General features: G+C 42.4%; 2 protein-coding genes across 3 annotated transcripts; both read right to left on the bottom strand.

Moving 5' to 3' along the window:
• Positions 1-115: 115 nt before the first annotated feature.
• Positions 116-3,546, bottom strand: LOC103371348 (C-C motif chemokine 18-like). Its single transcript, XM_008300645.1, has 4 exons — positions 3,409-3,546; positions 1,293-1,428; positions 1,157-1,218; positions 116-367 (listed from the first exon to the last, which is right to left on the bottom strand). Exons 1-4 carry the CDS (start codon positions 3,482-3,484, stop codon positions 342-344), a joined length of 300 nt encoding a protein of 99 aa, XP_008298867.1. The 5' UTR covers positions 3,485-3,546; the 3' UTR covers positions 116-341.
• Positions 3,547-9,503: 5,957 nt separating this feature from the next.
• LOC103371346 (zinc finger CCHC domain-containing protein 10-like) lies at positions 9,504-11,232 on the bottom strand. Of its 2 annotated transcripts, none has more exons than XM_008300643.1 (5): positions 11,227-11,232; positions 10,913-11,096; positions 10,711-10,819; positions 10,325-10,399; positions 9,504-10,198 (listed from the first exon to the last, which is right to left on the bottom strand). In XM_008300643.1, exons 1-5 carry the CDS (start codon positions 11,227-11,229, stop codon positions 9,883-9,885), a joined length of 687 nt encoding a protein of 228 aa, XP_008298865.1. In that variant the 5' UTR covers positions 11,230-11,232; the 3' UTR covers positions 9,504-9,882. The 2 variants fall into 2 exon arrangements, with proteins under 2 accessions (XP_008298865.1, XP_008298866.1); XM_008300644.1 differs by having other exon boundaries at positions 10,711-10,816.
• Between the last annotated feature and the right edge of the window lie 3,235 nt (positions 11,233-14,467).

The following is a 14,467-nucleotide window of genomic DNA, read 5'->3' as shown; positions in this document are numbered from 1 at the left end:
CAGTATTAAAGATTAGGGATGAGGTTTGTAGTGGAAAAGTTAAACTCAGTTTGTGATACTGTAGGAGATTAAAGCACACGTGTAACTGGGTCATTCAAAAACAACAGTATTGTGCTTAAAAGGCAAAAGGAGAATCATTTTATTCATGAACATTCTTCAAATAACTTTATAAAAAACACCTGCTTTATTTGGATACATAACATATATTTATGCTTGATAATGCACTTTTAGAATATATAAATGTTTAAGCTCAGGTAAATGCGTTCAGAGAGATTATTACAGTAAAACATATGTGCGTATGTGCACGTTGCTGACGTTCGCTGTGGTCACACAGCGATGCTTCACACCTTCGTCATGTTGGCGATGACTAGAGAGGAGAGAGAAGGTCAAATAAGATATGTGTAATTAGGTTTGAATATTTGTATAAGGCTTTAACTAGACTGACTAAAGAAGCAAATAGATTCTAAAATATCTCAAAGATATTCGATATAATTAGTGGTTTGGTCTCTAAAATGTCAGAAAATACTGAAAAAATATCGACCAGAGCCTCCCGAAGGCCAAAAATATTCAGTTTGCTGTCACAGAGGAGGAAAGAAACCAGAAAATGTTCATATTTAAGAGGCTGGAAACAGAATTTTTACATTTTTCTTATAGACACCCAAATTGATTTGACAATAGTTGACGGTTGCAGCTCTAACTCACTGTTTTTGCCATGAATTTACTGTATTTCTGCGTCTTTATCATCATGGATCAGGTGTGAAATTAGGCTGCTATCGATGACTAATTCACCTAAAGATGCTTGTGCGGGCTGCTCATGCCGTCGCTAACGAAGCGTGACAGTGTAATATATCAGAAAAAAACTCTACTTGTCTTGATTCCAGTCACCGTGAAACAAAGCAAGGGTTTAATCTAACCCTCTGTGGTGCTAGAACACATGCACAAGCTGCTACTGTTCTTCTGTTTTCTTTTTATTAATAGAAATAATAGTAAACAAAAGCTCAGTCAAGTGCTTTGTAGTTGTTGACTGATGTTTCTGAACACATAAAAGTGACACCAAAAGCCACAGCGTAGGCGTTACCATCCATTTGGTCACTTAATATTTCTGTACGAATACTGTTGGGTTTTTTTTGTGTGTATGTGTCTTTGTGCAACTTACGTGTCTGGACCCATTTGGCCGTGGGATCAGCACAAACCTTTCTTCTATTTGTGGTGGTGAGGCTGTAACAGAAAAGACAGTGAGGGACGGTGCGCGTCTTCACGTGTGCGTGCAGGACGATGGTGTGCAGACTTACATGATGGCGTGCACGCAGGGATCTTTGGCAGGCTGCTCGTGGTACTTGTTGTCAGTCACGCTGCTGCTCACGTTGGCTCTGCTCACCTCCACGCAGCACATTCGACTCTTCCCGCCCGGGTGGCGACCTGAGGGTACTGAGAGGGATGGAGTGTATTTAGACAAAGTATTCCAAAGCAGAAAGTCACATGAGAAGGAAATGCACGGCTTTGCATTGGTCTGTAGCGGATGGTATCGTGAGATGCAGTTTTGCTTTTATGTTATTAGAAACAGTTTGGTTGTTAGCATGTGGCGCTAATAGCTCAGGAAATAGAGAATACCCATTGTGACTGCAGGTTTACTGGTTAGCAGCTCGAATCCCCTTCGTTGTGTTCTTTTGTGCAGTATTTATAAGCAAAAAACATCAATGCAGTCCCCTGAATGTTAAGTGTAATCATCGTGTAGCTGCATTATGTCGTGCCGTAGATCTCGTTGTTCTCTGTTTCCTGTTCGTTTAGACGCTGTCACTTGCCAAAATACCGAGAGAGACGCTACATGAGACTCTACTTGAGTTTCAGGAAACTGCAAATATCTTGTGTCACAGCGTAGAAAGTGAGAGTGTGACTGATGAACATGTGAGATTAAAAATGTAGTTTGTTTGAATGTGTATATTGAGCAGATGCTGAAGTCTGTGGTAGGAGAAGTGTTGTTTGTCTGTTGTGTTTATATTTATCTGTAGATACAGGCCTCCAGGTCAACTCCTTACATTTGGGAATTTTTGCAAGTACATATTGGTAAATTCTTTTTTTTTTTTTTAAATATATTTTGGGGCTTTTGTCTTTGTTTTAGAGCAGTAGAGATATACAGGTAAGGGGGAGAAGAATGAGGAGAGACCTGCAGCAAAGGGTTGTGAGCGGGAGTCGAACCCACGACCGCTGCATTGGGGAACTATAGCCCCTGTTCATTAACTAGGTGAGCTATAGGGACGCCCGACGTTGGTAAATTCTTAACACAATATGTGAATAAAGGTGCATATATATTTTCTGTTCATTTCATCAAGATGAACTGGGACTTAGCCGTGTTGCATTGTTCTGATAATTTCTGACTCCTCTCTGCTTCAGTTTGCCGGGAGGAAGGCCGCTCTTCAAAGCAGGCAAACTGACACCATGCAGGACGAGTTTCTCAGAGAAACTGTGCTTTTTTTATTTTTAATTTTTAATTTTTTTCAGCATTTCTGTCATGATTGTTTAAGCTCTGACAGCAGAAGCGACGGCTGCTCTCTTTGCAGTAACTGCAGTGCATAATATCGGCTGGTTTATCATACCTCAGCTTGAGATTTTAATCGCGGCGGTACTCGCACCAGAGAGGAAGTGTGTAACCCAGGCTGTTCTCCATAGATGCTACGATTTACCCGTGATTCCAGGCTAGAAACTGAGAAGCCTCTAGTCTCCTCACTTAGTTACTGCAACGCAAGCAGCCGTGTTGGGCGAAAAATAGTTATGTAGCGTCCCTATAGCTCACCTAGTTGATGAACATGGGCTATAGTCCCCGATGCAGTGGTCGTGGGTTCGACTCCCGCTCACGACCCTTTGCTGCAGGTCTCTCCCCAATCTTCTCCCCCCTTTCCTGTCTATCTCTACTGTTCTAAATAAAGGCAAAAAACTATATTTAAAAGTCTATTTAAGAGTCAAATGAGGCGTTCTAATGTCAGATTTACTCGAGTAAGTTGGAGGGATCTTATCTCTGTGGACGAAGCTAAATGTTCACTGACTTTTGGTCACATGTACAACAAACTTTTTGCTCCCTGGAGCCCTAAAATATCAATATATCTAAATACATACGCACTGGTACACATGTAAGACACATAAAAATGCACACGCATGTCACGTAAGCTGCAAGAACACAAGGAGCGCATCATGAACAAAACAAACTTGACGACTGAACATCAGTACATGTGATGATATGAAGCAGAAGTGACTCTAAACATAACCTGCACAGAAAAACCACAGAGATCAACATGAAAGAGGCCTGTGATGAAACTCAGGTTAATACAATCATCTCTAAAATCCTGTAGCAGCACTGATTGCTTGTCACAATTATATCAGTGATAAAATTAACATTTGATTTTCAGTACTTACTGGCGCCTGCAAACGAGACGAAGCAGACGCACACGGAGACCAGGAGGACGGCGACGGACAGCATCTTGGCGGACATTTTGACCGACGGAGTGGACGACGGATCAGGTTGAAGCTGCAGCAGCTGATGGCGTATTTAACGGTGAGTGCGGAAACTTGTTTTGGTCTTGTAGTGGGTTCGTTGGGGGGGCAGGACTGACGGTGTGTTGCTGTGTGTGTATTTGCGTGTCTGCTGTCTGTGTGGTCGTGGTGCTTTCACACCTCCTCCCCCCAATTAGAGAATCTTTTTAGATCGAACCACCGACAGTGAAGACTTTCTGAGAAACAACTCGGCGTGTTTTTGCGCACGCAAACCTGTACACTTCACACAGACATCTCAGGCCGAGTGCGCGAGTGACACAGAGGATGATTTTAGTTTTCCACTTTGACGATGACTGGTTGTCTTTGGTAGTGGAAACAAAACCACACAGAGGCTGTAATTATTAAGCAACATGGAGACTTTTTGCCATTCATTAATTCACTTCTAACACATGTAATGGCAAGTTTGAAGGGAAAAAAAGTCATTCCAAGTTTAGTTCCTCTTCAGTTTTCTCTCAGTTCAGGTAGAAAAATGACTCATGTTGTGACTTAATGCTTTATGTGACTGATATTTTGCTTTTGTTGCCCTATTAGGTATATTTAAAGAATTTGAGCCGTGGCTTACGCTCTAAGCAAAAAAAAAAAACATGCACGCAGTTTCGATTTGAGTACAGAAATCCAGATACCATCTTACACTTTGTTTACTGCGTTGAGGTTCCCACACAAAACTGATGCCACAAATACACCAGGGTTGATCGTTTGGCCTGATGAAAACTTTTTGCTTCGTCACTGCTTCTCAGAACAGTCCGGTTTTGTTGCGTCAGTGCTTTGACGTTTGAGGGGCCGCTGGAAATCTCTCAAAACTTCGGCAGCACAAATCAAACGCAATTCTACAATTTCATGTAGCAAGCGCTTTAATCTAAAGTGACGTACATCTGAGAGCAGATACAGCACAAGATCTAGTCAGCAGAAAACAATCTAGATAAGAGCCACAGAACAGGTTCAAGTGTGGGACGTAGTAGGATTTTCTGTTTTTGTTTGTTTTCAGTCTGTCAGGTGCAAAGGTGTTCAGTGAAGAGCTGGTGATTAGTCTTTTCTGAAAGGCTGAGAGGTGGTCAGCAGATTGAACAGAGTTTGGTAACTCGTTCCACCATCGAGGAACCACAGAGGAGAAGAGTCCAGCTATCGACCTCGGGCCTGTTGTGGTGGTTGTGTCAGGAGGTTTTTGTTGGTCGAGCGTAGTGAGCAGGAGGGAGTGTAGATCACCTCTTGCCTCTGAAACCGTAGCAATAACTGCACTGCCTGATCATTTACTCAAAGCACTGCACCGTGTCTTGCCGTTTATTGTTTGTTTTTTTGTATGTAAATGCAAAGATGCTGCAAGAGAGAAGCTGCAGGTATGTTTAGGTTTTTTGGATGAGTCATAGGGAACAACTTGTGGGTGAAGTAGTGAATTTTAGAGAGTAATGCAGACCCATATGCTGATAGAGCCTTGCGGTCTCTTTCTACTCACCACACCACACCACGTAGCTACTTAGCTTCAGCTGCACAATGCTAGTAAAACCTGGCATTATGATAGCAGGTTTATGAGAGTACAACCACTGCAGCCTTGTTCACTTTTTCATAACGTGCTCACCACATTGTCTGTTGTTATTTCGAAGCCCTTACACAGCTTCTTTCATCTCTGTTGTGACGTCCTCACTTGCGTTGTCATTCGGGCAAAATGCAAACAGAACCTTTTAAACCTCAAGTTCTCATTCATAACGTGGACGATCAGACTTGTGTGGGGCTCTGCTGGATGCCCTGTAGCTGCATAACAGTCCACTTTTAACAGCTCCGCTTCAACTTGCATGCTTCATGCAGCTTTGGGGGACAAACCAAAGACGAACAGGTGCATGATGGTGTTACGTGGTGTTTGCCGGTTGACTGCATCGTGTTTTTAGAGCACTGTTTGGTCCGCAAAGTGAGAAGTTACTGCATCTGTGATTTATTTCTGTTTTGTGGAACCGTTCTCATGTGGTGTAACACTGGAACAGGCTTCAGTGGCATTCACTTATACAGAGCGCCAATTTAAACAGTCAAACAAATCAGTTGCGTTGCCTCATTTACTGGAATCAGTGCCTGTTTTTGGTCGGTGTCATCCTTTTTGTTAGCCCACGTAAGTCCATACAGCTGACTTTTCTTTTTGCAAACAAATCTTTGCTTTTCAGTGTTTTTCCTCTGCTGCGTGTCAACAAACTCTCTGTCTTGTAAGTTAGAAAACAAGCTGAGCGTACACAAGAGCCCTTAAATCGGAGTAAATTACAGGACTTCTCTTGCGTCATGAAGTTTTCTTCTTGCATCAAGCAGCAAAACAAAGTCGTAGCGTGAAGTGTTTGAGTTAACCGGCTGCACTTCCTGCCTTGTGCGCATCACAGTGTCAGTGATCTATCGCACAGCCCTACACTTATTAAAACAAGTACGGAGCAGGATAAAAATTGTTCATTTTAAACCTAATTAATATACAGTCGTGTAGAAGTTGTAGACGCTGAGCTGTCAAGTTAAGACAGAAGGAAAAAAATCAATTCTAGTCAAATGGCTTTATGAGTCTGGCCATGTTCAGATGCTCTTTACGATCAATGTGGAAGACATTCAGAACATTTTTACAGAAAAGAAGCCATGAAAATGACAAAACAAATGGAAATAAATGAATAGTGAGCCATCTGGAGAATAATTCAGATAACAAGAATATAACCAGTATGTGAGTCTTAAAGAAAAGAGACATGAATTCATGTTATTGAGCGCAGCAACGGTTAGACAATCTGTAGTTGTACGTTGTATACGCACTCAGTAAACTGACAATGTTCATTTGTAAACTTTAGAAAACTGTAATCAGACATTAAATTTGCGACATTGTGTGAGTGACTGCAGCTCTGTTTCTACGACAGGTTCTTCACAATGTTGACACAGTTGCTGCTATTCTTGCCGCCATACTTTTTATATACCTGCCTGCTGCTGGTGTCAGACTGTGTGGTCTGTGTTTAACATCCGCCTCTGTGCTCAGGTACACAGTGAACTGACTTTTGAGGGCCAGTTCACTGTGCAGTGAGTGATTTTGTGTTGGAATAATAAGCATTTTTGTTGTTTGTATTATAATTTGTTTGTCTCTGATGGCATCAGGAGGCGACTTGTGTTCGTTTTTGCTCATCTTTTAGCACTTTGTGGCTTTGTAGTGGTGGGATTGTGCTCTGCAGCTGGGATAGAGCGCCTGTATCCTGGTACTAATCCTATCCAACCGGTCGTCAGACTGGGTCCGGGTCAACTGAAAATAGTGCTGGAAGCGGCCGTCAGCCAGGCGCAGCTCCTGGAGAAGGTGATGGAATTCCTCGAGTTGTGTGCGTCTCTGGAGGATCCGGTGGACCCAGACACAGCAGCGTCTGGATTTGCATCATTCGCGCAAATGACGCGAATCCAGACACGAATCTCGGCGCGCTAAACTCGTGAATGACGCTAATTATTTGCGCGAGTAAACTCAGTGCATACACGCGTCCAAAGACGCACAATAGCGTGACGAATTCAAAGTATGATAGTTTTAACAATTAATCGATTTTGATCAATCACGTGACCGACTGTCGGTTGTGGGAATTGTCCAGAATTGCACTTCCCTTCATTAGATTTTCACTTCCACAAGGTTGAACAGATTCCATTGACTAAAGTATGATGACCCGCATTTAAAATGCAAACTGAATGTGAATTTGTCTTTTGGCAGTTCTGGTGTCTCACTGTGGTGAAACCAGCAAGATGACTGGAAGGAGAGCATGACCATGAATGAGTTACACAAACCTAAAATACCCTCAGTGTCAGCAGCTTCATACGTTGTGGTTTTGACAAAGCCTTGTAGGAATCATGTGATTCAGAATACAGACATTCAGAAATGAATAGACTCCGACTCAGCAAACGGATGTCAGAATTTATTCCAAGAATGAAACCATGAATCAGCACAACCACTAGACAGGAAGTCATTCGGACGGTTGGAGTGTGGGATAATACTGATGAATGAAGAGGTAATGTCATGAGGCAGAGAGGAAGAGAAAGGAATACCGAAGATCCTCTTTAAGATACTACAGAACGTCTCAGATTTGAAAAGTAGTAAAAGGTTGAACCTGTTGCTGGAATCATCTCACTATGAATATATTTTAGATTCTGAAGATTGACATTTGTTCAACTTTTCTGAGTTGTTTAAGCAACTTTTCTGTATTTCAGCATGTTGTCACTACTTCGTTAAGACTGAGTGTTTAAATATTCGGCCACTTGTTCCTTTTGGTTTCTTCACGTGAAGGTCACACTGTGCTTAAACAAACCAGTTAAAACAACTTCAGACGAAACCTGGAGGCCCAGGTGTTGACACGGTGCTGGTCGAAATCGCCAAAACATTCATCACGACAAAAAGCTTGATTTCAGTCGATATCGAACACTTGAACCACTTGAGCCTTTTTATCAAGCTACACTGGTAAAATGTAAATGGTACCACAACTGTGAAAAACATTCATTTACACACATAAATGAAAATAACAATGACACAGAAATAAAAAATAATAAAAATAGAAATATAAATAGCGACCACTGCGTTGCATCCAGGCCGTCAGCCAAGGCTGCTGGGTGGTGGGGGGGCACCGGATAGTGGGTGTTTTTAGATCGCTAAACCAACTTGCTGTAAGGTCTGCTTCCTGTCAACCACAAACACCTTCAGGGGAGATCTGGGTGGCTGTGGCTCAGGTGGTACAGCGGTTGTCCTCTGAGGCTGGTTGTTCGATCCCCCGCAGTCAAAGTCCTTGGGCAAGACACTGAACCCAAAAGTTGCTGCCAATGGTTGTCGCCATTGGTGTGTGAATGGGTGAATGAGAAAACTTTCTAAAGCGCTTTGAGTACCACCAAGGTAGAAAAGACCATTTACCATTTATTTGAGGTGGCCACAGACTCAGCAGCCTCAGGAGTCCTTCCTGGAAGCCAACAGGGAGGGTTACGAAGCGCAAAGGGGCTCCGTTATCAGTTTATCATCAGCTGTTTATGAGACTTGTTCAGGCAACCCAACTTTGCGTTTTCGTCATTCCTGCTAGTTTGCATCTGATGCATCTAAACAACACTATGAAGCAGTCTATTGAACCGTTTCCTTGTTTGTTTTTGATGTCTATTCCCCGTACATATCGCTATCATCTCATCACCTGGGCCTGTGGCGACACAATAGTGGGTTATGGTTTCACCCTGCAGGCATTTATGCACTTGTACTTGATGTGACATACGATTATTCTCACAAGTAGTTGTGTGTAGAAGGAAAAAAAGACACAGTCTCTGCAAATCCAGCATAGAACAGATGTGTGTTAGCAGAGCTGGTAGAGGTTTGTTCCCAGTGTTTGAAGATACACCAAGTGCTTTTTTGAAGCAGGACAATACTTTTTCCAAACATCATGTAATTTAATAAGCATCAAGCAGTCATTTGTTGTGACGCAGCAGCGGACGATTGACGCATGACTTTACTGCATGGCATTACTGCATGTACACTTTGACATTAACCCCAAAGAAACAGAGGTTGGCTTCTCTAAAAGTGTGAAAGTTTGAGGGAGGAAAAAAAATGGCAAGATCGACTTGTGTTTTTGGTGGCATTACTCATATTTGGATGTGAAATTGTGAGATAATCAGCAGCTTTGATTGTCATATTCATCGACCTAAAAGGGCCTTTTGTTGGACTGTGATGCACAACAGACGAAGCAAGACTTGTCTACCTCCAGTAAAAACAGTCAGTTTAGCCTAATTTTCTTGTTATTTCTAACCAATTTACAAACAAAAATATCTATTACGCTTCAGCGAATATAATCTAATCACACAAAACTCTTTAACTCGTCTTTGGTGGATGTCAAAAGTTTATCTATGTAGAAAAAACAAACCCTGCTTCTAGCTTTTTTTCTTCCTTTGCAGAGATAAGTGTCAGAAACATCTGTCAGATAAGCGTAAGGAGATAAACACTCAAACAGATGAACACAGGATGCAGAATCACATGTGCAACGTTTATTTCTGACCAATGTTTTCACAGTTGTGCAACTTCAACTTTAGATTATAAGCTATGACAAGCCTTCCAATAATAAATATGTCAAAACATTTCCTCAAGACAATTTCGCAAATGAAAAACAGGAAACAGAACATTAAACTGTTCACGAAGCTGTAAACAGTAATAAATACGTTTGGTAATAAATATAGTCTGTTGCGTTAACACAGGTCAACTAGTTTGAGCTAATAAATAACGTCACTCAAAAGGAATTTAAAGAAACTAAATATCCAAAACAAAGTAATAATTTAACAGAAATTGGGTGTGCAAGTGCTCTTTTAAACATTAGTTCACATCAGCGTTGAGGCCGTAACTTCTACTCAAACTTCAGGACTCTCGCCGCTGCTTTCCGGAAGTTTCTCATCAGCTGGCATCTCAGAGGTCGAGGAGGAGATGGAAGGAGAAGAGGAGGAAGAGGAGAAAGAGGAAGAGGAGAAAGTGGAGGAGGAAGAAGGAGAGGAGGAGGGGGAGAAAGTGGAGGAGGAAGAGGAAGAAGGAGAGGAGGAAGAGGAAGGGGAAGACGAAGTAAATGGGGTAGAAGAAGAAGTAGGGGAGGCCGTGGATGTAATGATGGCGAGGAGGGAGACTGGAGACGAGGCGACCACAGACTGAGTGGTGGCCTGAGCTTTTGCTTTCCTGTGAGGAAAAAATAACAAAAAACAAAAAGTTAGTCAGTTTGGATTTAAAGGGGGGAGAAAAAAAAACAAGTCTACAAAATCCCAGATGAGCCGGTAAATAAATGAAAAGTGACGCTGAACTCACTCGAATGCAACAATCTTGCGGCGAACCCAGGGAGCCGTCAGCTGGCTGCAGAAAAGACCCGACTCTGTCTGGAAGCTGGAGGAAACAAAAGGAGCGTTAACACCTTTAAAATACAAGAGTAGCATCAATAGGTGCATAATTAATTTATAGTTTGATATAATGAGCTTAACTCGAAACCATCCATCATTTGGACAGTAAAAAAGCAATACGACTTCTTTTTTTTCTGTTTTTTACCAAAGTTTGCCCCATAAGATCAACAAGTAGAACATTTTAAAAAATCAGGAGCCTCTTTAATCTCTTATCAATCGCTTTTCCAGACTTTTGTTCCTTCCAGGTGTCAAGTTCTGAAAGTTTTTTTTTTTAATTTTTCAACTCTTTGTACTTACATGACGGCCCTGACACATGGAGGATTGGGTTTCTGGACCAGGTATCCCAAGATCGGCGTCGTTATCTCCTGCTTGCTGACCGTCTTGCAGCAGGACGCCAACTTTTCTGCTGAAGATGAATTAGAACAGAAGTGAGTTTTGAATACTGGAATTTCTAACAGAGAGAAAAAGCCGTCGTAGTTTGTCTAAAGCTCCGTCTCACCTTCTGCTCCGGACCTGACCACGGCCACCAGGACGATGGCGACCAGCGCGTTTTTCAGCAGGCTTCCAAAGTTGACCATTTTCACAAAGTTGGATAAAGATGAGATTGAATGAAGAATTGTCTGCTGGTCTTTCTTCCTCCTGTGAGAGAGCGCCGTGAACTGACAGGCTTCTGGAGACATCAGCTACTTATAGGGCAGAAAGCAGAAGTGCACCATCGGGTTAGTCATACTTTTCTTTTTGTGCCTCCGTCTTCATGTGAATGAACGAAACGCTGATTTTTAGGGAAATTCCACCAAGTGACCGGCAACTTACCATCCGGACTTACTTTCATCACACTTTGGAAAATTAAGTCACGCTTATGTGGACCGTCAGATTGTGGGGGCGTTGGGAATGCCTCCGATGGCAGAGGTCACGCTCGTGTTACAGCTTCAGTTCATCTTTAATTAAAGTTCAATTAATAAACAAAAAGCTTCTGAATCAGAACTTTAAAACAAGCTGGTCAAGGCCTCATGTGAACGGGTGATGGCCGTAAGATAATGGCTGCTTTATTTTCTCAATAAAAATAAAATATGAATAAAATGTCTTTTTTTTTTTTTTTTTTAGGATCAAGCTATTCTGATTAAGCAGAAGTCACTTCTTTGGCATTTATGTCACTCGTGGCTTTCGTAATACTTCAGGGCAGGACATGCTCCGGCATGAACTGACGCTCAGTGACACACGGACGTGTCACAACATAGACCTCTGAGCTCCCATCCAGTAAAACGGTCCAGAGCCAGAACCGGCATCGACACGGAAAATACTGCTCATGATCCACTGTAGTCACCGTTTCACTCGTGACAGATAAGAGTGTAGTTGTAATGAAAGTGCAGTGAATAAGCAGAAGTCAGTAACTGAACGCTAACATGCATCCTCTGAACCCCACATAGTCACGATTTTACTCACCGTGGGATCATTTTTCACTGCCATATAAAGTCCTGCACCTGTATGGAAGCAGCCCAACCATGACTGGAAGGAGAGAGAACTCAGATTTCTTAGTTATGACGCCATAAACCCTAAAAACAAGGAACAAAAGTCCAATTTTTTTTGTTTTACTTTACAAAAATTGGAATCAACATAGACAAAATGTGTCCGAGTGCCCTCAGACATAACCACTATGGGGGATAATGGGAGCTCCCTCTGCTATTAAAGCCAGTTTGACTTGACCTATTTACAGTTTTACAACCTCCACATTACTACGTGTTGTCCACACACAAGAAACATACAGTTGAAAGCAGAAGTTTACATCCACTGTATAAAAAGACACATGACTTTTCTTTTTCTCACAGTCTGACATTAAATCAGACCAAACTTTTCTTGTTTTAGGTCAGTTAGAATGACCAACAATATTTCTATTTGTTTAACGCCAGAATAATGAGAGAGAGAATTGTTTATTACTTTAATGCAAAAACTGATAAAAGTCACTGGATCTTCAACTTTCCGATGGTCCTTCATGTGGGATGTGCTGTTCTGTCGGGGAAAAATAACCAAATTTAAAAATCTTATTTCATTAAAATCACCAGAAATACAATGTTTGCACCAGATTGTGTAAAAATCTAAAAAGTTCCTTTACACGACTGTGAAGCCGTGGCTTTCTCAGCTGAGACTATGGAAAAAAATTAGAAATATAAGTAGGATAATATCTGTGGTATGCAAAGTCACTTTTTTCCAGAGTTGGTAACACCTGTGGACACTTGGAACTGTACGTGTTGATTCCAGCTTCCAGCTCTAGTTTTATATAAGAAGTCATTTTGGATTCAGGACGTCATGATTTTGTCACACCGCACACAGGACATGTCTGAGTTCTGTCTGCTTCCAGTCATGGTTGTTCTGTTTCCATAGAGGTGCAGGATAATATAATGCAGAAAAAATGTGACAAACATCTATGAAGTTGAATTTTGATCAGTCAACGAGCGTGAATTAAAATTTCTGTTCAATCGAAGGCAAAATTAATTGTTAGGAGCATCCCTACATGGGACAGTCACAAGCGTTGTGCTTTCAGAGTTTAATGTGAGGAAATAAATCAAAGTAAAAATAAAACGAACTAAATCACCATGATGGTCCCGTACAGCGTCCACATTACTGCTGACGCTGCTCCACCTCGCGCTCCATTTTCCCATCACTCATGAGCAAGATCCAGAGATACTTAAACTCCCTCACTTGAGGAAGCAACTCTTCCCCCCACCCGGAGGGAGTAATCCACCGGTTTACAGCAGAGGACCATGGCCTCAGACTTGGAGGTACTGCATCCCTGCAGCTTCGCACTCGGCTGCAAACTGCTCCAGTGGTCACAGTCTGATGAAGCCAGCAGTACCACGTTGTCTGCAAAAAGCAGAGACGGGATCCTGAGGTCCCCAATCCGGACACCCTCCTCACCCTGGCTGCCCCTTGAGATCCTGTCCATGAAGACCACAAACTGGATCGGGGACAAGGGCCAGCCCTGGCGGAGTCCAACACCCACTGGGAGCGTGTCCACCTTAATGCCGAGAATGTGGACACAGCTCGCACTTTGGTTGTACAGGGACCGGTTTTAAAGCGAGAACCCTCAAACCAACCACAGGCCCGACTCGTCTTTCCTGCTGCCTGGTTTTGATTTCAGGGTTTTGTGGCCTCCAAACTACGCAGTACATCTTAGCTACTTATGTGATGTCTACATCTGTGTACATCTTTGAACAAATAGAACACAGTAGACCTTTTTGTGCAGAACGATGAGCCCACAGTGATGAACAAATGTGACGGGAGTTTAAAAAACACCTCCAGAAACTGCTTTGAGCTCAGACGAGTAAACGTTTCAAAGGACAGCTGTAAAACCTGCACATCTTTGTAAACAAAGCATCCAACCCCACAAGAGTAAACTGGAGGGAACATGAGGAAGGAAATGCTCGACACTCGGCCGCAATGGAAAGAATAACGAAAGGCGACGGGAAATGACCGGGAATTACATCAGCGTAAAAGCAGAAGCTCCCGCACTGAGCAGACTCTCAGTTTGTTGTGTTCTCGTAAGATGTAAATGAAACCTAAAAGCATCTTTGGCCACTCAGGGGGGTTTTTGCTAGAAAATGCAACTTACAAATCTAAAAACTGTGCTGCTGTTTCGTCCAGTTTGATCCAGACAATTTGAGCCAAACAGCGGAGCGACTGATGCTTTAATGCTTTTCATTCATGTGTCTGTAAGAGGAATTGGAAGGTCGGTTTCAGCCGCCACAGTGGCGCCAAACGCTTCTGGTTGCCCTGCTGACCTCGTTTCAGTCATCGGTGATTAATCTGCAGCTGCTTTTCTTCTCATCTCGGGCTATTTCATTGAAACAGTTGTCATCATCACCATCGTCTCTGCAGAAGGTGTGAGAACTACTCGCGACTTTGCTTTCTGAGAAATACTCGCTGGGCGGGTGTTACTCTGAGGGAATAGATTGCACCGGGGTTATCTAGCATCCATGCAAGCTTGCACACAGCATGGAGAAAGACAAATAGTGGTTTGTTTGGTTTTTAATTAATCATATTTGCACATCAGTTCAGT

The sequence above is a fragment of the Stegastes partitus genome, unplaced genomic scaffold (genome assembly GCF_000690725.1).
Source record: "Stegastes partitus isolate 25-593 unplaced genomic scaffold, Stegastes_partitus-1.0.2 Scaffold1568, whole genome shotgun sequence".
NCBI classification, from domain to species: Eukaryota; Metazoa; Chordata; class Actinopteri; family Pomacentridae; genus Stegastes; species Stegastes partitus.
The sequence above is the reverse complement of the archived record's forward strand: the minus strand, read 5'-3'. Positions and strand labels throughout refer to the sequence as shown.

Coding starts and splice junctions, on each gene's coding strand:
- LOC103371348 (XM_008300645.1), bottom strand. CDS start 3,484: ATGTCCGCCAAGATGCTGTCCGTCGCCGTCCTCCTGGTCTCCGTGTGC. Junction 1,429..3,408: donor CGTCTCGTTTGCAGGCGCCA/GTAAGTACTGAA, acceptor CATCCCTCTCAG/TACCCTCAGGTCGCCACCCG. Junction 368..1,156: donor GGCCAAATGGGTCCAGACAC/GTAAGTTGCACA, acceptor TCTCCTCTCTAG/TCATCGCCAACATGACGAAG.
- LOC103371346 (XM_008300643.1), bottom strand. Junction 10,400..10,710: donor CCATGTGTCAGGGCCGTCAT/GTAAGTACAAAG, acceptor TGTTTCCTCCAG/CTTCCAGACAGAGTCGGGTC. Junction 10,199..10,324: donor CGCAAGATTGTTGCATTCGA/GTGAGTTCAGCG, acceptor TTTTCCTCACAG/GAAAGCAAAAGCTCAGGCCA.